This window comes from Penicillium mononematosum (assembly GCF_028829835.1).
Source record: "Penicillium mononematosum strain IBT 11891 chromosome Unknown utg000002l:1.0-8112719.0:1.0-8118358.0, whole genome shotgun sequence".
Taxonomy (NCBI): Eukaryota; Fungi; Ascomycota; class Eurotiomycetes; order Eurotiales; family Aspergillaceae; genus Penicillium; species Penicillium mononematosum.
In genome coordinates, this window is record NW_026643272.1 from 7105735 (window position 1) to 7125773 (window position 20039).

Genomic DNA, 20039 nt, shown 5'->3' on the forward strand with positions numbered 1-20039 from the left:
TTGCTTATTTGCCTTTCGGGGCTTCTATAAAAGACCTTTCCTCTACTATATTTGATGCAGCACATTCTTCTTCCTCTTTCTCCAGTAGCTCAGCTTCCGTAGCCTCAACAAGTTATGAGGCCTATTTTCACCCTTAAACCATCAAGGATTCATCAATATCTATCAATATCTGATCATTTTCATCAGGGATAACGCTTCTAAGTGTTTTATCCATTACCTTTCTCCTAAGAATAGCATCTCACTGAGAACTGAGTGATATCTGAACAGAAGATCTCACTAAGAACCGAGTGCAATCTCAATAGACGATATAATGACCTAGGCTATATCCATCACCGTCCTCTTAAGAATAGCATCTCACTGAGAACTGAGTGATATCTGAACAGAAGATACAATGAGCTAGGTTGTATCTATCGCCTTTCTCTTAACTTAAGAATAGCATATCACTAAGAACTGAGTGCAATCTCAATAGACGATATGATGACCTAGGTTATATCCATCACCTTCCTCTTAAGAATATCATCTCACCAAGAACTGAGTGCTATCTCAACAGGAGATACAATTACCTAGGTTCTATAAAAGTTATCTGGGTGGAATGAAGACAGGACACGCAAAGAGGATCCTTACGGACTACAGCTAGTGGAGCTAGACGTCGCCAGACTCCTAGCGGAAGTACAGACGTGAGGAAGAGAAGTCGGCATATAGCGGACTTAAAAGATGTATCCCAATGAAGCAAAACAGTACATGTAGTCTCCTCGTGTTCATGGAAACCCAGATATACACCCATATAGATCCACACATCATAGTTTATCTTCCACTTATCTTGTCAAATAATACGTTTCATATATATATCTCTGATAAAACAACTACAAGTAGCAAAGATGAGCCCTTTTGACAAGGACTGGTTCGGGCGATAATAGCTCACCTCGAAAACGTGGTAGAATGGTTAAAGAAACCTGAGCGATCAGAGTGCCCACAATGTTATCACTGTATCCACCCCAAAATGATCCTAAAGCTTTGTTTCTTTCTATAGGGTCAAGTGTACAAAGTCTCCACTATATGGAGTTATGATTAAGATAAAAACTCCTTAGCCTCTACAGGGTATACGAAAAATTAGGGCTTATGGGCTTTACCGTGGGCGACAGCGGCCAAAAGTGCGGAAATACGGAAAGGGAAGGTTAGAAATTTGGAGAAGGTTAGAAGCAACGGCAGTAGGCTTAAACAGATCATTATATACGTAATTAGGACAAACCAAGACCCCGATTACTCTACTATATTGCATATGTAAGTATGCTGTGGGATAATGGATATTTAGTGGAATCAGTAGCATATCTGCGTGTACTTCATTTCATTTTCCGTAAATCTGTAAAATAATCCCCTACAGAGCGTTCTCCAACCGACGCTCCTTGCGCAGAGCCTTGAGCTTGATCCGCACCTCCTCAAGGGGCACCATCACGCCCTGCTTCTGAGTGGCAGGATCATCGCGGTTGCGGACGTTGACAGACCTCGTTTCACGCTCCGATGCGCCGACAACGAAGATGAAGTTGTACTGAGCCAGCTGGCCAGTGCGAATCTTCTTCTGCATGGTGTTACCGCTGATATCGATATCGACACTCAGCTTGTCACCCTGCAAGATCTTCTGTAGCTCCTCGGCGTAGTCATTCACGGCAGGCATAACTGGAACAATGAGGATCTGGCGAGGGCTGATCCAGAAGGGCCACTTGCCACCGAAGTGCTCGATCAAGATGCCCAGGAATCGCTCGAAACTGCCAATGATAGCACGGTGGATGACAACAGGACGAGCACGGCCGGGGGCAAGCTCGTCGCCCCTGGTCTCACCCTCCTTGGGCTGCTCCGTCTGGCTCTGCTCTTTGGTCATGTACTCCATTTTGAAGTTGATCGGGGCCTGGTAATCGAGTTGAATGGTGGCGCACTGGAACTCACGCTGGAGGGCATCGGCAATAGTGATGTCGATCTTGGGTCCGTAGAAGGCACCGTCACCCTCATTAATGGTCCAATCATCACCCTTAAACTTGGTCAAGGCCTTCTTGAGCTGGTCCTCGGCGTGGTCCCAGGTCTCCAACGCGCCCATGTACTTCTCGGGGCGGGTGGACAGCTTCAACTTGAAGGTGAAGCCAAACAGCCCATATATGGACTGCAAGAAGTCGAACAGGCCCTCAACTTCAGACATAATAGACAACTTGTCACATATTACATGGGAATCGTCTTGATGGAAACGACGTACGCGTGTTAGACCACTCAGGGCACCCGAAGCCTCATTGCGGTGCAGGGCACCGAAGTCTGCAATACGCATAGGAAGCTCGCGGTAACTACGTTCACGATGGCCGAACATAATGAAGTGCCCAGGGCAGTTCATGGGCTTAAGAGCCCACTCACGTTTCTCGACATCCAGCTTGAACATATCATCCTTGTAGTGCTCCCAGTGTCCGGAGGTCTTCCAGATACCAACATCGTACATGTTGGGGGTCTGGACCTCCTGGTAGCCTCGCTTGCGGTATTCAGTACGCAGAAGAGACTGGATCTGGTTGTAGATCTTGGTTCCGTTGGGGAGGAGGAATGGGCAGCCGGGGGACACCTCATCGAAGAAGAACAGCTCTTGCTCCTTGCCGATTCTCAGGTGGTTCCGCTTCTCGGCTTCTTCCAAGAATTTCAAGTGCTCAGCCATTAGCTTCTTGTCTGGGAAGGCAACACCGCGAATACGCTGCAGAGAGTCGTTGGACTGGTCGCCAAGGAAGTAGGCCGATGAGTTCTGGTAATAAAAATTAGTATGTGTCTTCCTCGGTCAAGAGGTCAACTAGCGACGCTTACCTGCATGATCTTGAAGGCCTTGATCTTGCCAGTGTTCTGAATATGAGGGCCTCGGCAGAGATCGACAAGGGTACCGTTACGATAGACGGTGCTGCTTTCGCCGGTGACGAGCTTGTCAATATAGTGCAGCTTGTATTTGCTGTATGCGAACATCTTTTTGAGGTTCTCCTTGGAAACCTCCAATCGGTCGAAGCTTTGCTTCTCCTTGAAGATACGCGACGCCCTGGTGTCAAGCGCTTTCCAGTCGGCTTCACGGACAACCCGTCTGTTTTCCACATATATTAGCATTGGCGCAATTGTGAATGGTAGGGTGATAAGATAACATACCCGTCCGGCATGGCCATATCGTAGAAGAAACCCTGAGGGGTAGGCGGACCGTGGGAAAGAAGACATCCGTACTCGCATTCTGTGCTTTCGCCCAAGACATGGGCGGACGAATGGAAGAAAACTTCGCGGGCCTCTGGGTTGCTGAAGGGCACAAGAAGCACACTGCAGTCCTTCTCTAGAGGTCGGTTCAAATCCCACAGTTCTCCATCAACCTTGGCAATAACAATATTGGCACTTAGGTCCTTGGGAACATCGCGGAGGAAAGATCCAGGAGTGGTCTCGAAGGCTTTGGCAGGGACCGAGGAGGGGGGGGTTGCCGTCGCCAATGTCAAGGGTAACGTTGATCTCTGGGTGGGGACGGGTCTTGGTCTCCTCCAGATATTGTTGCCAGAGTTCCTCGAAGAGCTTGTTTCGCTCGATCATGAACTCGGGAAGGGTATCGGGGCTCGGGGCCTGCTTGGATTTGGCATTCGCATCTTTTGGAGGGGCAGCGGCAGCTTCAGATGCGTTTTTGGCCTGCGCTTCAGCGGCGGGCCGCACGGGGAGCTCCTGGGGGGGTTTCAGATGCCATAATTAAAACCCTTGAAGCAATGGCGCAAAGGAATAAAACTGTGGGCAGGAACTTTGATCATGTATACTCCGCGTGGAGGGGAAAATTGACTCTTCGTGAGGGCGGTGAAACACAGGTCACGTGCTGGTTCTGCCCTTAGCCGACACTTTACCGCTTCGAGTTTCCACCAAGCGAAAACTTCTCCAGCTTTGTACAAGTCAATCACCCTTATCACCACAAAATGTCTTTCCGTGGTCGTGGTAACGCTTCTGGTGCCAACCGGGGAGGTTTCGGTGGTGGCCGTGGTGGTGAGAATTTTCCAACGTGAATGCGATGCGAGTATGTAAAAGGAGCTAACGAAATTTTTTGGGTTGCAGGTCGCGGAGGCTTCCAGCAGTCATTCGGCCCCCCAGCGCAGGTTCTGGGTAATTATTCTTCTGAAATCGACTATAATTGATTCGTGTCGCTGATATGCCAATAGAGTTGGGTTCCGTGATGCACTCCTGCGAGGGTGAGATGGTCTGCGAATCAGTCAACCCCAAGATTCCTTACTTCAACGCTCCTATCTACCTGGAGAACAAGGTGCGCCAATACCCCACCACATCAATATCATAGACAAGTTCATGACCTAACTTGTTCTCTATAGACCCAAATCGGCAAGGTCGACGAAATTCTCGGTCCCATCAACCAGGTCTACTTCACCGTGAAGCCCCAAGACGGTATTGTCGCTACTTCCTTCAAGGCTGGTGACAAGGTCTACATTGGCGGAGATAAGCTACTCCCTCTCGAGAAGTACGATTCGCTGTTCTACTTATTCGTCCACTTCTGACTAACTCACCTCCTAGGTTCCTCCCCAAGCCCAAGCCTCCCCCAGGAGCTGCTAAGCCCAAGCGCGCCGGTGGTGCTGCTGCCCGTGGTCGTGGTGGATTCGGTGCTCCCCGTGGTCGCGGTGGCCGTGGTGGTGCTCCCCGTGGCCGTGGTGGCTTCGGCGGTGGTCGTGGTGGTGGTTTCTCCCGCGGCGGCGGCGGCGGTGGCTTCTCTCGTGGTCGTGGCGCCCCTCGTGGTGGCGGTGGCTTCCGTGGTCGCGGCTACTGATCGATCCAATGTACTGTCTGTTTATGGCGTTTTGGGGGATCTGGGAGCTTTTTCAGGAATATCTTTCCGTCTTCTTGTGCATCTGCGCAATTGCAACTTCACTGGCTGCAGGCTGTAGAATATCACCAGTCAAAAATGTTTCTGTTATTTTCTTATTTTTCCAGAACTTGCAATTGCATATTAAATACTCCGTATTAAACCTAGCAACTCGTTTAGAAATTCGGGCATAATCGGCTCGGACATTTGGTTGGGACGTGGCTAGTTGGTGTGGCGCAGCTGCACCGCCTCTGCCTGCCTCTGCAGTTGAAATGACGTTGACCGCTCAGCGAATCTGTGCGTTCGTCAACACTCCCCAGCAGGATTGACTGCATTTTTATTCTTCTTACCCAATCTTGCCGTTTTTCATATCTTATTGAGACAGCCTATCCTTTTGCCATAGATCTTCTTCAAATCTGATATCCATTTGAGCATGTCTCGTCGGACATCGACCATGGCATCGAGCGATTCCTCCAGCGGTGTCCCACCTTCGAGTGACGGAGGTGCGTTCGAGTTCCCTCTGGTCGTTCAAGGGCAATGGAGCTTACAATATACAGGCCAGGAGAAGCAGAAAATGCTACTTTCCTCGGATCATGGTCATTTCAGCATGGTGAAGTCAGTCTCGTGCTTCCCGCGCTCCTTTGCTCTCGGTTCAGCCTAACACTCAACAGGGCCTTGCATCTTGCTGATCTGATTACTGAAATGAATGGTAAGAGATCGCAATATCCTGAAGTCTTTTGAATTGGCTCGCTAACTCTATCTTAGGTTTCTGTGGAGGCAAGCTCAATTTCCCAACCTTTTTCCAATCCACGCTAATATGTTGAGCAGTCATGTCGGTCTTTTCGTCCATGCGCTACTGCCTCGGAGACCCAACCAAATATGGTGCCATCTGGGCTGCCCTCGCATTCATGCCTTTCGGCCTGTTCTTCGACTTTATGGATGGGAAAGTCGCAAGATGGCGCAAGAAGTCGTCTCTCATGGGGCAAGAGCTCGACTCGCTAGCTGACCTCGTAATTGCTCCTGCAAAGTAACTACAACGAGTTATTGCTAACGCCCATATTCCCTAGATCTCCTTCGGTCTCGCTCCTGCTGCTGCCGCATTCGCTCTTGGTATCCGGACCTCGCTTGATCACGTCTTCCTCAGTTTCTTCGTTCTCTGCGGTCTGACCCGCCTCGCTCGGTTCAACGTGACTGTAGCCGTACTGCCCAAGGATAAGACCGGAAAATCCAAGTACTTCGAAGGCACACCCATTCCGACCACTCTGTCAATCGCTGCCATTATGGCCTACTGGGTCTCTCAAAGCTGGACGCACGAGAACATCCCTCTTGGCCTCTTCGCAGAAGGTACCATTTTCGAATTCCACCCTGTGGTCCTGATGTTCGTTCTGCATGGATGTATGATGGTCAGCAAGACGATACACATTCCTAAACCATGAGCTCAACCCAAATTTGGCCACGCATTTACTGTTGGAAAAAAAAAATGCCTGAGTCTGTTGTCTCTCTCAACTTGGACGACTGAAAATAAATATCGAGAGGGCCGTTGTTTGTAGGCAAGGCATAGCATGATCTCGATGCACTTAAATAAGGATGTTTAATTGAAATTCAATTGCATAGATTGATTACAGTCATTGTGACTTCCGCATAGGGGTTTGATTGCATGATTGTGGCTAATAAGGTCCACATGCTGGAGATTGTAGCTTTCAACAGCAAGCTGCTGATTGTCGTCGATCTTCAACAAGTACACAAGCAGTGCTGGTCAGTACATGGTACTTTTTTGACATCTTTGTGTTTGCCAGATGACCCCATGATATCTTGTAGGCCTCCATTGCCTTTGCTTTCCTTCGTTAGCCGGGTCTATGGGTGCTTTGTATTCTTCTTTTTATAGCCCCATTAGAATCCCCAGACAGTTCTTCATCTCTGGTTGTGAATTCAAGTGACCTTAAGCATAGGAAATCGGGAGTCCAAAGATCAGAATCAGCGTTGACTTAGGATATCGCCCAGTGACCCAACCTGGAATGAAGGGAATGAAGCAGGTACAAGGCGGCTATTCAGACAGGGAAACATCGGTACGTAAAAGACGACAGTCCCTGCTCGAAGAGTATGGCTCCTAGGATTCGGCGTGGATGGTTGTTGCAGTACGTGTTGAATCGACGGACGTACCACTCATTCTGGAGTGGCCGTAATGTGAACCACGGATATTCTTCTAATCTGATAGTATAGACAAGCAGACGCAATATTGACCTATAGAGATCGTCATGATGACCACTTGGCTAAGTATTCTCAGTCTCTGGATCTGTCAACGAGGACTTCGACACAAACAATCGTTGATTACATGGAATGAAAGCGAACGTAAGTTAGCACAGAAAGTCCTACTACCAAGTCACCAGGCCACATCTAAGCCAGTCACTGTAGGGACCAAGCCCATTCCGACTGCAGCAATGACCATAACTACACTCGAGCCCCCGAGATGCCCAAAGTGCTATGAACACGGTATAAGGCAGATAGCCAACGGCAACAACCCGAATGGCAATGCCGGCCGCCCATATTACATATGCGATCTATGTGATCGATTCATCTGCTTTGATGATCAACGCGGGATAAGTCCGGCCAATCCGCGCTGCCGATGCGGCAGGTACACTCGTAGGCAAATAGCCGGGACCGAGAAGGAGGTGCCACATGGGATTCACTATGTTTGTGCTCGTGGTTGGTGTTGGTTCTACGCGAAGGAGGCGGATCAGGATGGTGTCCAGCGACGGGTTTCGGATAGGTTGGTGGGGACGTGTGCGAGTTACTCTTATATCTGAGGTCTGAGGGTGTGTTCTTGCTTCTTTTAACGTAGTTTGTGTTGAGCTTAATAATATGTCCTTTTCCTGCATATGCAATTTCCAATATTCAAGGTTGAAATGGAATCTGGGCTGAGTCAAGTACCCAGCTATCTTCGGATATGTCCATGTTCAGAGTTATATCCCTAAGCGAAATGATACTCTCTTCCGAGGTAATCACCAAGCCGGCCCTTCCGTATGATCTAGAATATGGATAGAATAAGCGAAAAGGTCACAGGCGAAATCAGAATTTTTAGCATTTAAAATTAGAATGCTGACTCTTGGCCAGACACGTAGGGTCTAGACCGAGACACAAGTTTCACTTTGATATCCAATTCCGAACACTCTTCTTACCCACAGTTTGAACAAGTTGAACTGGTGTTCACTCTCGTTGGATATCCGAGTAAATACGAAAGACCCAAGCAACCTGAATAGACCTTTTCCTTCTTCGATTCTGTTTCTCGCTATTACCCTGGCAAGGCAAGGGGGATGTGTTTTCTACATGATTCCTTTGGCAGGTGGAGAATCCAACCGGTCTAGTGGGCGCCACTGATCCCGGAATATCTTTCTCTCCGTTTGGACAGGTCTAGGCAGGTGTGCTTGTTGACGCATTTTACTGTGTACGAGTACGCTGTACGGACCTGTATTGCCTGCGCATACCGTCTTTTTGGAGGCTCTGGGCGAGCAATACTCGGATGTCGGATCCGACTGGATGATTAGGATGTCTCACTGTCGGAAGATCGGTCACCTTGAGAACTTATTGTTTGCTCTGTGGGTTATATGGCCGCGGGCGTCTTTAGACGGGAATAAGGTTGATGGCCTTAAATTGGCTATAACTATCGAACGTCGTGGTGTCCGTGTCGAAATGTTTACCTGCGCAGGCAGTTGTGTTGACCGTTGAAAGGATTTGAACTCATTGGCCATGAGGCTTATGTGAAATGGTCGTGCATTTGCAATAACAATCGAATCCGTAGTTCAGACTGTGTTGCAAGGGACTAGATCTGCAAGGCACAGCTGATATATTATACACATTGGTTATCCAGAGCGCACTTGGCCGCATATTTACCAGTAACTTTATCTCTCAATTCAGTACTCCGTACGGAGTATATTGTACGGAGTAAAGGACCTGTGGATGTCTCAAAGTCAGGAATTCTCGCATGACGGTAACGTGGTTAGATTAAATAACCTCCGATATTTCCAGGGATGTTATAGGTATGAGAATACGTAGTAGGCAGTGTTAATAATACCACATACTATTATGCAGTCAAGCCACGAACAAGACACTTGAAGCACATAGGACTAAAAAAATTTCAAGGTACAAAATACAAAATATAAGGTTGAACACAGCCCTCGTAGGCCATTTATAGACTTGCACATAATAACTAGGTGAGTTGTACATATGGAGATCTGAGCCACAGTGCGCCGTTTTTTGTGGCTGAAGCAGGGTTTGTTTTGTTACTTTTGTTACAGGAACGGTACGGAGAAAGACCGATCATAATTTCCAAGGTATGGTCCCGGGAGTGGCCGCTCATTACCCATGGACATAATTTAGAAAATGGAAAAGGGGCATGAACAGGGATCAAGAAGACAGTGAGCTTGGAGTATATATTGTTGGGTGCGACGACTCAAAACATAAGGTTAAATCCTATACTAAATCCTTCAGGTTTCATGTTGTACCGAGTACTCTGTAACAAATGTGGAGGTTCTTAGCGCTTGTATGAGGTATTGAAATTGGCTCCGCCTGGGAAATGAGCCCGTTCCATGATGAAATGGTATTTCTTTTTCTTTCAACAAAATTCGGCCGCAATTTATCAAATGGAGATCTGAATTTCCCCTCGACCATCAGCCAAGGATGCACTTGCCAGCCACAAAGGACGTGGCGTATGTTGACCAGTCATGTATACGGAGTAGAGAGCAGATCAATGAAAGTAGACACTAAGGCAGAACAAAGCGTCCTTAGCCGAGGACTAATTGTGCTATGAGTTGTACAATTTTTGAGGGGTCAAACACAAAGTCGTCATCAAGGGTCTTCTTCATGTGGCAAGGACGATCTTTCATCGGTCCCTGTACGGAGTAGTAAAGTATGGAGCACTGGGTAATACCATTGATATTGAATATTGGACGAGGTTCACACAATGAGAGTCTCATCATCACCGCTTGGCGCCCAAAGCAGACTAGCGGCATGCCCAAGGACTCCATCAGCTGCCGTGTCTGACCAAAATGGGAAGCTGATCTGACACAGTACCCTGGTTAACCTGGACGGGTGCCTGATTACCTAAGATATATCGACATATCATTGGATGAGTCTTTGTTTGTATACCTGATACTGTACCATACAAGGAGCAAACAATATTGAAACCACCCGTGAAAGACCTGCGCGGAAAGTACCCGGTACTCGAGTGCACCAGGGCCTTCCCCCCATATTTCAAGTACCTCATACCTCCTCTGGGGAACACAGACCCCTTAACAGTCCCTTTCCCAAGGGATCCATTATCCGTCACACTTCTCTTTCCTCCTGATCTTCCTATTTCCCCTTCCCACACATTCGTTACATACGTACAACCTGATTTCTTCGCTCGTTTACTCCTTTTATTTGGGGGTTATCAACTGAACTGGTGCTTAGTTCACGGTCGCTCACTCTCTCTCCCGAATTGTAGAGGGGTGAACCTTCAACTCGACCACATACTTGGGTATCCGTCAACACAACGATCACTTTCCTTTCACTCCTTTTTCCGACCGCAAAATCTCGCCTTCCTCGTTGGACACGCCCTGAGTATCTGAGCGAATAATTCAGTACCAACGCGGTGCACAGTTTCAGAACAAACGACGTCTACCGACATACATTCAAACAGAAGTTCTTGAGGGTTACGCAGGCCGTCCCCAGTCCTTCGTCAATCATCCCTGCGACTGCGTCCAGCGGTGTTTCCTTTCCGCGCTGATTTCGATACTCGACTTCCCTACCCTCCCAACACATCATGCTTTTCCACACCCAAGGCGCCCTCGTGGTGTCCAGTATGCTAATGGCAGCCACCTCGGCGGTTGCGAAAGACTTCAAGGTGCTTCCTCGTGGCGCACCAGTAGGGACGCTCCAGGGTTGCTATTCTGGCATTCCTGGATACGGGAAGTCCACGAGCTGGACATACCAGAGTTCTGGATGGTGTCTGGACCACTGCGCCAAAGACTCGGACTATGCGGCATTTGCTTTGACGGGAGGATCTGACTGTGTGTGCGGTAACACACTACCACCAGCCAGTTCCAAGGTTTCAAACGACAAATGCAGCAAGTCATGCAGTGGCTGGCCTGATGATATGTGTATGTCTACACGTCCATCCATGACTCTCAGAGAATTGACTTGCTAACAATAATCTCGAATAGGTGGTGGTCCCGGCTTCTACTCTGTCTATACCACAGGTTTAGAAGATGATGTTCCCACATACTCCGACTCCGAGTCCACCACAACCAAGAGCGGTACCGACAGCAAAACTACGACGAAAACCGACGGATCTGCCTCCACTACTTCCAGTACTTCCGGTGAAACGACAGAGACCGTGACACCTGAGGCTAGTGCGAAAGCCTCCGACGAAGATATGAAGGCAGAGGCCGCAAAGAGCAAGAATACTGCCGCAATTGCGGCCGGAGTCGTCGTAGGAGTGGTCGGATTCGCTGCTCTCTGCGGTGCTGCGTTCTTCTGGTGGCGATCCAAGAAGAACAAGGCCGGTGCTGCGGGTGGTGTCACTGGCGGCTATGGCCGTACCTCGGGCCCGCCCTCGATGTCCGATTCTCGGTTCGATGGCGACTACATGGCTCAGCGCCGCCAAAGCAATGGCAGCATAGATGATGACCATGACTTCTCTCGCCGGATCTTGCAGGTAAATGCGCACATCACCTGTTGATATTGTTTCCAAGCTGACTTATGATACAGGTGACGAATCCTGATCGCTAAAACAATACCCATTTTTCGAACATTTATGCTCCTTCTCTTTCTTTCCACTTGGTATTAGCGAAACCCAACCTCATCTCTGCGTCAATCAAACTACTTTATGAGAGCTTCCCTATCCTGTTGTCATTATCTTTCTAGTCGGGTTATTCAGCGGAGTGACGATATCCGAACGGCATACGGCCTGACCCAGTCGGTGTGCCCCAGCTGGTAACCTGCTGTCTCTTCAGCCCTGCCTCTGAGCTGCTTTTTGCCGATGCGCTCCGTGACTCCATATCAAGACGGCGTTGCCCTACTTCATGATCATCACCTTTTAGGATCTACATTGGGAAATCAACCGCGTCACCAGCGTTCTCTGCCGAAGACCCCGATCATTGTATCTTGTTCAATTATAGTGAAGTCTCTGTGGATATAGAGACGTGTCCGAAAAGGCGTTTCTTTTTATTTCGGCTCCATCATTGCTCGACATTTTCCTTTTTACGAGCAGACCATTCCTTTTACGTGATTCCTTTTTACTTTTTCCCCTTTGTGGTCTCTCTTCCTGTTTCCAGCCAGGTCTTCGTCTATCGGTCCTATAATGAGCTTCTCGCATTCTCCACTTCGCTCCGGCTTGGTCTGATTCAGGAAATGGCTGTAAATAGGCGAGATCAATCAGCTGTACTTAATGTGAGAATGGATATGCACATCAGATTGTGATCATTTGCTTGGAAAGTAAACTAATAGTCGCTGAGTTGGTCAAAACTGGGTCTGCCATCGGTCCATATATGTCTCTTATATCTCTGGCATCTCTGGATGCTTTGGTATCTATTCGATCAGATACCTTGCATTGATTATCTGTTCTAACAGTCTGAGATAGTTCATTTTCTATTGGCCTACTGATACTAGCCTGTAAATATAAACAAGCGAAGGTCAACTGTATTTTGGCGTGTTCAGCCAGGTCCGTCGGTTTATTGCAGCCAACCTTGTAACAAGTCACGCATCACTTTTACAATTGGGTATTCACATGAACAAGGAGATAAACAAACGCCCGAAAGTTATTACAAACAAGAAATGGAGGCAAAATTTCAAGTTAATTCAGTATGAGAGCTCAATATCAAACAAGATCCCCAAGATTCATGCGTCACCGAACACAAAATGTAGAAACCTTGCAAAAACAACATGGAAAGCATGAATGGAAGCGACGCATTGCGAAGATCGCCCGAAAAGAACATAAGAAGATAGCGAGACGAGTTACCTGTGCCTATAGCAGAGAGATGGTCAAAGGGAATGTGGCCAGCATAGTGGTATACCAGGCGACGATGTTGGCATCACTGTGATCACATTCATCCCGAATCAACCCCTCGATGGTTTCCTTGAACGAGAGAACGCTCATATACCAAGGCAGACCAAAGTCAGAATGGATATCAAGACGAAGGTGTTGGCGAGCACAATGCTCGAATTGGATGCGCTTGGGGTGTGGAGTACCATCGCTACGGGGACCAAGCGGAGGCGGAACTTGCAAGAAACGACGCCGATAAGAACAGTACTGAGCGTAGGAAGCTTTAGCTTCATCTGCCTAAACCCCTCGGAAAGTCAGCCAGGGTGAAATTGTGCACGAAAGCCCAAAAGATGAGGTAGACTCACGGCACTTCCATCACGCTCGCCGACTAAGTTGTGAGCGCTGCCATGGGACTTGATGAGACGATCAAGACCGGCGCAGAGATCTCGCACAGCCACTGCAGCGGCGTGGACAATCTCTATATCGTGAACCAGGCTAGCATCGTCGGTTTGTCCGAATTCGGATTCCTCGTTGATCCAAAACTCCATTACCCACTCCAGTAATGCGTGCAGTTCGAACCCGTGGCCCCTGATACCTTTATAGAGCTGCAATAGAGAATTTGAATGAGTATAACACACGAGTGAATGACCGAAACACTAAGGAATACTCACGAGTTCACATTTGTCGTGGGCATGGCAACATCGTTGACAACGCTTGGAATCGGCATCGCGAATGCAGTTTATCTTGAGGGGTCGATCCCACTCATTCTCGTCCCAGTCACGCACTGCTACCCTGAAGCATTGGATGCACCAGCCCGTTTCTGCTGGATGGGTGTATTCGAGAAGTTTCGCGTGAACACCGTGACTTGCCGCAGGCGTATTAGGAGTGTTGTCAGTACATTCCGCTGCCTTTGTGGGGGTTTGGGAGCCATTTGCCGCTTCAGCCCCTTTTGGAGGCATGGTGTAAGAAGGAAAGGTCTTCAACCGATGGGGAAGATGAAGCACGATGCGAAAGGTGAGGGAAGAAGAGAAAACAAGAAGACGTAAGAATGAAAAGCCTCAGTCACGACAAGACAAACAAAAGGGTATGTCCATCAAACATCATTGAGCGCATTAGATGAGTCCAAGGTAGTCTCATGGATGTTGTTTTGGAAGGAACAAAGAGCGAAGAACGCTCCTTCCAAGGTTCGTCTTTTCCATGCAAAATGAGGTTATTCACAACTCCTCAAGGGATGAGGGAAAGATCCCATCCGAAGTGATGCGAAGAGTATCCCGAACCTCGAAAGCCCATCACTCTTGGACTGGATATAATTGAGTATCAAGCAAACCAATTTGGTCTCCCTCTTTGGGCTAAACCACTAAACAAAGAACAAGAGGGCAACCTCCAACTACCTGGGTACCCTTCGCTGATGCCTAACATTATATTCCCTCACTTTCCATGATATTAGGAAAGATACTCACACAGACCTCGCAAAGAACTACATGGATCACAACTGCCAGATGGCCAGCCCCAATGGTAGCCAACTAACTAGTCCATGTTGGCACAGCCTCTCACCCCCAAACCCCCTAACCGCCCAATCCCCCAGCATGGCATATGTCGTACTCAGGATCGACGGCCCAAGTACTCCGTAGATCAACGCCAGACCCAACAACGGTTAGGCGGACCTAAACCGGACTTGAGCCGGACTTAACAGCCACATGGCTCCATGCAACGCTAATCCAGCGACGATCTAGACCTGCAGCAGAAGGAAAACAGGAAAAAGAGATTGGAGGAGACCAGCCAAACTAGTCTGGTAGTCTGTTACAGCTGAAAAATCAGGTGTGCTGATCAAAATATTAGCCCTTGCCGGGAGGCCCGAAGGATTGCAGCATGTCCCGTTGGTGCTGGAGATTACCCGCTAAAGATATATTGGATACACTAGTCTAGATCGGATAGGACAGGCTGGTGGAATGGGATAATTTGGATCTACTTGATTCGCATTATGGTCTCATTTCTCTTCTCATGACCCATGTCGTCAAATATAAAGTCCCGGAGATACCGGAGTAAATTGCCGAGATTCCCGGAAATGATATGGAGTCGAACTGGCGTCGATCAATATACAATAACAAAAAGAAGAAAAGGTCTGGCGGGCAACGAGAACACAATTAGCCATGCCTATTTTCAGCCTTCCCAATCGGACAATTGTTACACGATCATCCTCAGGCTGCAGAACAACAAGCCAATAGAAACCACAGCAGAACCAACAGCGTCAACAAGCATGACCAGGCAGATGCACGCTGATGCCCAGAACACCGGGTGTGCATGATGTCATGCGTATGGTGATCTATCATTGAGCCCTTGGCCATGCACCTAAACTCGAATGCATCTAGGCAGAGTAATTCCACGCCAATTGGATTTAGGTGTTGTTGTTGGCTGCAAAAAGACGGCGTAATGTTCCTTAATTAGCTTGGTGAGGTAGCATTCTAGAAGTCAGGCTAATAACCAGTATGCTGGAAAGACTCAAAAGAGTATATAGCTGGATTGAGCTTAGTGTCTCTCTAAACAACCTACCCAAGTTGGCTAGATACATGTAGGAACTTCAAACTGGGGAGCACTTTGCGACACCCGTTGAGCGATCTACAAGAGGCCCACAGTTTTGGCCATGTGGTCTCGAACGGATGAGAGCGAAGGAATTAGCTCCGTCGCATGTCGGAAGATACAACTCTCCGTACAGCAAAGAAAGGCATGATTGGGAAATGAAAAGGAAAAGGGGTAATCGGGAAATTCGGGAAATTCGGCGATGATTCGTGTACAATATTGTAGATCTAGTTTTCCCCATACCGTGACACTGCAATATCTGGAGTAAGTAAGTGTCCAAAGATTAGCTTGTTTACACCCCTTGGTTGTGCACGTCGGCTTCTTGTTCCGTTACATTTCCTCTATAGCGAAATCCCTGCAAACCCCGATTCCCCGACGTCGGGTTTTGGGAATGTAACCACTCAATTATTATTAAGATCCAAAGGTACTTGATAATAATCTGCGTTAATTATTGCCTGCTCTTGGATGACTAGGATATGATTTGCGATGATTTTACCGAGCCGATCGGGAAAATCCCAAGTTAATTGTACTATGCAGACTAATTATATCGAGGATAATGGTTATAAATAAGTATAAAGACAGCAAAGACACCTAAATCATCCTAGATCAACACGAGCACCTTCCTGATCTAACGACTGGCAGGGTTGTCCGCGGAGTGTCCGCGGACACGGACACGGTAACGGACATGGAACGGGAGAGTCACTTATTCCCGTTTGAGTAAATAGTCAACGCTTCATGCACAGTACATTTACCTGAAAATGGCCAGCCCTCTGCATGCAGATGCTGCAGTAGTGTCTGCATGGTTACGTGCCCTAAATTAGCTCTCATTTCTTTTCCGTTTTGGTGTAATGCAGCCACATGGGTTACAAGGATCATGATCCTTGCTGCAAGCCCCCTGCAAGCTGAGAGGAAATGAAGTGGATTTAAAATTAATGGCAATGTCCTTGTTGGATTCGGTAGTGAGCTCGGATACGGAGTACATGGCTGTGATTTGCTATAAGAATTTAAAGAAAGGGTTTTTTCTTCTGAGGGAAAAAAAGCAAAGCCCAAAGCCAAGACAAGTATATTATTGAGAAATAAATTAGTGTTGCAATCCGCTATACATAATTTTCCGAGAGTATGTATGTTGTAGGTACGTTGTATCCATGATAGCAGTGTTATGACTTAAACAACGATCGTTACCAGATGTAGGCAACGGTGCTCACCTCGAAATCTGCCTTGCAAAAGGTGGCCACATGGCATGGCCTGATCGATGGGGCTATCTGAAACATAACCTAAGCATGCAGGGGTTTTACGCCATTAGCGTATCCTTGCAAAGGACGACGCAGGAAAATGCATGGAGAACTCTGCTTACGCCGAAGTTTTCCCTGTAAGAGGGAGAGAGAGAATCAGGACGTATTCTTTTATTCAATAGACCGTTGCTCCACTTTGTAGGGTTCGGACCTCGACTCTCTTGTTTTTCTTTTTAGTGGAAGGTTACGATCTTAGTCAGTGTGGGGAAGTTCCCCAGGAACAGGAAGCATAGGTAGATTACTGATGACGATGTAAACAACATATACTCCATACAGCAATGCTATGATATAGCATTAAGTAGGTATGGTAGATCTCGGGATATGGATAAAGGGATTGTCGAAAGTGACAAGAGTGCAGGTGACTGACTCATGATGAGTCGCCTTCTCGTCATATATTCGGTTAATTCTCTTCAATGATCCCTGCAAGTGTGCTGTATCCAGTATGGTTTGCTTTAGTCAATGCAGGGGAACCCGCTGGGAAGACAAATGCCTCACTAATCACCAGTGATGGACCTCGATAGCGACGATCTGCAGGACTGGGCCTTGAGCGCAGATTGATCACATTCTCGACTCTCGAGACCATACTTGGCGGGGAACTAAGGACTTAACATATTAATATATACATATTGCGGTGCATCGAGCCATACATATGTCCGTTACATCCGCGAGACAAGAATCGAGGTGACGATTGTGGAGCTACTAACCACGTGCTAGATATGAGCTAACCATGGAAAGAAGGAGATGTCGACTGAAACAAGACAGCAGTGAACAACCTTGGAAGATCAAGAAGGTCATACCTGAGTATCGGCGGGGATAACGGTATAACCGGAGTGGACCTGAACTAACCCGATTAGTATAATGTACAACAGCGCTTGCAATCGTCGCTTTCTGACATTTTAGGGCATTTTAGGGCATTTTCCACGTGGGTGCAATTAATTTTCGACATTGATTTCGCCCTAATGGGTTGAGCTTTGCTGACCTTGGAAGGTATCTGGGATATACAAAGTAAGGGGTAAATTTACTAAGAGAAAAGCTAAACTCCTCGGGTATAGCCGATCTCTCCTAATTTTTTTTTTTTCGGTTAATCCCGAGGAATAGCCGCAATTCCGTGGTAAACGGTCACGGCTATTTGTCCCGGACCAGGGGTATGTATTTTCCCTTAATATCAAATATCCTGTTTTCACTAATTTGAGTATGTGTACGGAGTAGCGAAGCGGAGTTTAGTCGCTTCTCACTTTAGTAACGATTGCGCGATATTACTCAAGTTAAGAGCCTTTGCAGTGCCCAGACCGAGAGCGGGTTCTCTCATTCGAGCGAATCAGAAATAATACAACTTCCACCAATCAGAGCAGATGCCACGGGATCTGAGGTGAGATTTCATCTTCCATGGAACAATCCATGAGAGCATATCCCTCCTATTTTACTGCTAAATATGCAGAATCAAGTCACACATATACGCAACGCCATCAGCCTTATCCGTAACTTTGCCACTTCCTCCTTCAATGCTTAACCATCCTGAAAATCCGGAGATCCACCATCACGAGAGGCTAAAAAGGAGGCTCACCAATTAATCTGGGGACGAAATAGACCCGGAAGGGCCACCTGTTGACCAAAGTGAACTGGTTTGGAACCAAAGAGCCTCTAAAGCTTAAGGGGGGCGCGGGTGGGGGACAATGAAAGGGGCGCATATACGCCGTTATCCATGCATATGTTGGATATTCCGAAATCGGCCAATTATTTTATTTTATTTTATTTTTCCTCTTTTCCGTATGTTTTACCTGTATTTTTTTTGTCCACATCAAAGTTATTCAGATGTGTAAACCAGACTTTTTCAAGGGGTGTACTCAAGAAATCATGAGTCAGTTCTGGGGTGTGCCCACCTCCTGGGCATGTCGATCTTGGGCACCTGCCTATGTGGGAATCCCGCACATACTTTAAAGGGTTTAGGAGCATGAGGGTCACGTTGATAGCTCTGATTTTTAATTTAATTTAGTTCGAATGCCATGGACTTGCAACTCCATGCCAATTTGGGAGTAGTTTGGCGATTGTGTCGATCAGGAACGAATTGGGGAGAGAGCGTTTACTACTTCAGGTCTAGCGTGCACGGCCTAGCATGTCCCGTGTTGTACAGAGTAAGCATCTAAAAAAAGAACCAACACCAATCGAGCTCTCTGACTCGTTGTATATTGATCACCACAGTCACTCCTATGCACTTCTTCATGCGCTTCATGCACCCGTTGCTATTGTAGGCGCAAGGCTTATCCGTCTTGCCGTCGACATATGTACTATACCAGAATCGATATAATCATGCAGAGTAATCTTCATCTTAACAAGGAAGGTGTTATAGACTTAATATAGATTTGTGGTAGAGAGTATATTCCCACCGGTAGCTCAGCAGTATACCCAATATCCAAATCAGCCATCATCATCTAACAATCCCGACAGCGCTACGAAATAACAAGCGCTACTTTTTTTATTTAGAAAAAATATTAAAAAGAGATGAATCGGCGATATCGCCCCTTCATCCATAATATTTGAAGCAGTCTCTATGATCCACACAGACACTAACAAGCAGAAACGGAAGGAGGCTTAACAATAATCAACCACAAGCCATGTGGGAAATTGCAAGCACAGGGGGAAAATACCGCGAACCAGATCCCGGGCATTGAACTCCCTCTTAGAAGGACCATGATTGGCCCACAATTATACACTTCCATATTAATATGGTGCCCCCCCTACACCAGAAGTGGTTGAGATCAAGATTATGCACAGCAGGGCTATGATAGCAAATGACGATCAATTTTAGTAGTTGTCCGGGCAAAGGGAAAAAACAAGAGAAAAAGAAAAGCTTTAATTTCATCGGTACTCCGTCCAAACCCCAGGCTAAGCCCGCTCTCTGACCCTAGCCGCACCAGCCGATCAATCATGGACCAGACCCGGTCTTGGCTTGTATAGACAAGGGTAAATGCATCATGCGTGTCTAAACTTGGAAGCTGGGAAAAAGGAGGGCTGTGGTAGTTCCCGCACACTGCATATGCGACTCTTTCTGTTTCCGGGTTTCCATCTCTCGTTTCAAGAACCCTGCAAGAATGCCTTGCAGTCCAGATCAAGATTCATATCGTGGATCCTCAGAATCTGCGGCAACATACTGAGTATTGTAAATGGTGGATCGTGCAAGAGCCCATTCCACGCTCCCCTCCCCCCCCACAGCAACCCACCTAGCGCCCGTGATTTGTCTGATAGATAAACGGTTGCGATAGTGAGGCGTCAGAGCGGGACATTTTTTAGCCTTGAATCATCCTTCGAATGTCCCCTGCAT

The 20039-nt window shown here is 47.5% G+C and overlaps 6 protein-coding genes across 6 annotated transcripts; 3 read left to right on the top strand and 3 right to left on the bottom strand.

Annotated features, from left to right (window-relative positions):
- Window positions 1-1375: 1375 nt before the first annotated feature.
- Window positions 1376-3785, bottom strand: N7519_004485 (threonine--tRNA ligase THS1; the record flags this gene model as incomplete). The annotated part of the gene is given in 5 exon segments (XM_057291261.1): window positions 1376-2767; window positions 2827-3091; window positions 3154-3439; window positions 3453-3702; window positions 3777-3785. 5 exon segments carry the CDS (start codon window positions 3783-3785, stop codon window positions 1376-1378), a joined length of 2202 nt encoding a protein of 733 aa, XP_057152463.1.
- A 159-nt stretch (window positions 3786-3944) lies between these two features.
- N7519_004486 (H/ACA ribonucleoprotein complex subunit GAR1/NAF1) lies at window positions 3945-4798 on the top strand (the record flags this gene model as incomplete). Its single annotated transcript, XM_057291262.1, has 5 exons — window positions 3945-4011; window positions 4081-4128; window positions 4185-4285; window positions 4350-4495; window positions 4549-4798. The coding sequence occupies 5 exons, from the start codon at window positions 3945-3947 to the stop codon at window positions 4796-4798; spliced, it is 612 nt and encodes a 203-aa protein (XP_057152464.1).
- A 469-nt stretch (window positions 4799-5267) lies between these two features.
- On the top strand, window positions 5268-6270 carry N7519_004487 (CDP-diacylglycerol-serine O-phosphatidyltransferase; the record flags this gene model as incomplete). The annotated part of the gene is made up of 4 exons (XM_057291263.1): window positions 5268-5449; window positions 5506-5543; window positions 5663-5844; window positions 5902-6270. The coding sequence occupies 4 exons, from the start codon at window positions 5268-5270 to the stop codon at window positions 6268-6270; spliced, it is 771 nt and encodes a 256-aa protein (XP_057152465.1).
- Window positions 6271-10365: 4095 nt separating this feature from the next.
- Window positions 10366-10630, bottom strand: N7519_004488 (uncharacterized protein; the record flags this gene model as incomplete). Its single annotated transcript, XM_057291264.1, has 2 exons — window positions 10366-10425; window positions 10499-10630. The coding sequence occupies 2 exons, from the start codon at window positions 10628-10630 to the stop codon at window positions 10366-10368; spliced, it is 192 nt and encodes a 63-aa protein (XP_057152466.1).
- Window position 10631: 1 nt separating this feature from the next.
- Window positions 10632-11599, top strand: N7519_004489 (WSC domain-containing protein; the record flags this gene model as incomplete). The annotated part of the gene is made up of 3 exons (XM_057291265.1): window positions 10632-10968; window positions 11032-11525; window positions 11579-11599. 3 exons carry the CDS (start codon window positions 10632-10634, stop codon window positions 11597-11599), a joined length of 852 nt encoding a protein of 283 aa, XP_057152467.1.
- Window positions 11600-12833: 1234 nt separating this feature from the next.
- Window positions 12834-13810, bottom strand: N7519_004490 (uncharacterized protein; the record flags this gene model as incomplete). Its single annotated transcript, XM_057291266.1, has 3 exons — window positions 12834-13148; window positions 13217-13456; window positions 13523-13810. 3 exons carry the CDS (start codon window positions 13808-13810, stop codon window positions 12834-12836), a joined length of 843 nt encoding a protein of 280 aa, XP_057152468.1.
- Between the last annotated feature and the right edge of the window lie 6229 nt (window positions 13811-20039).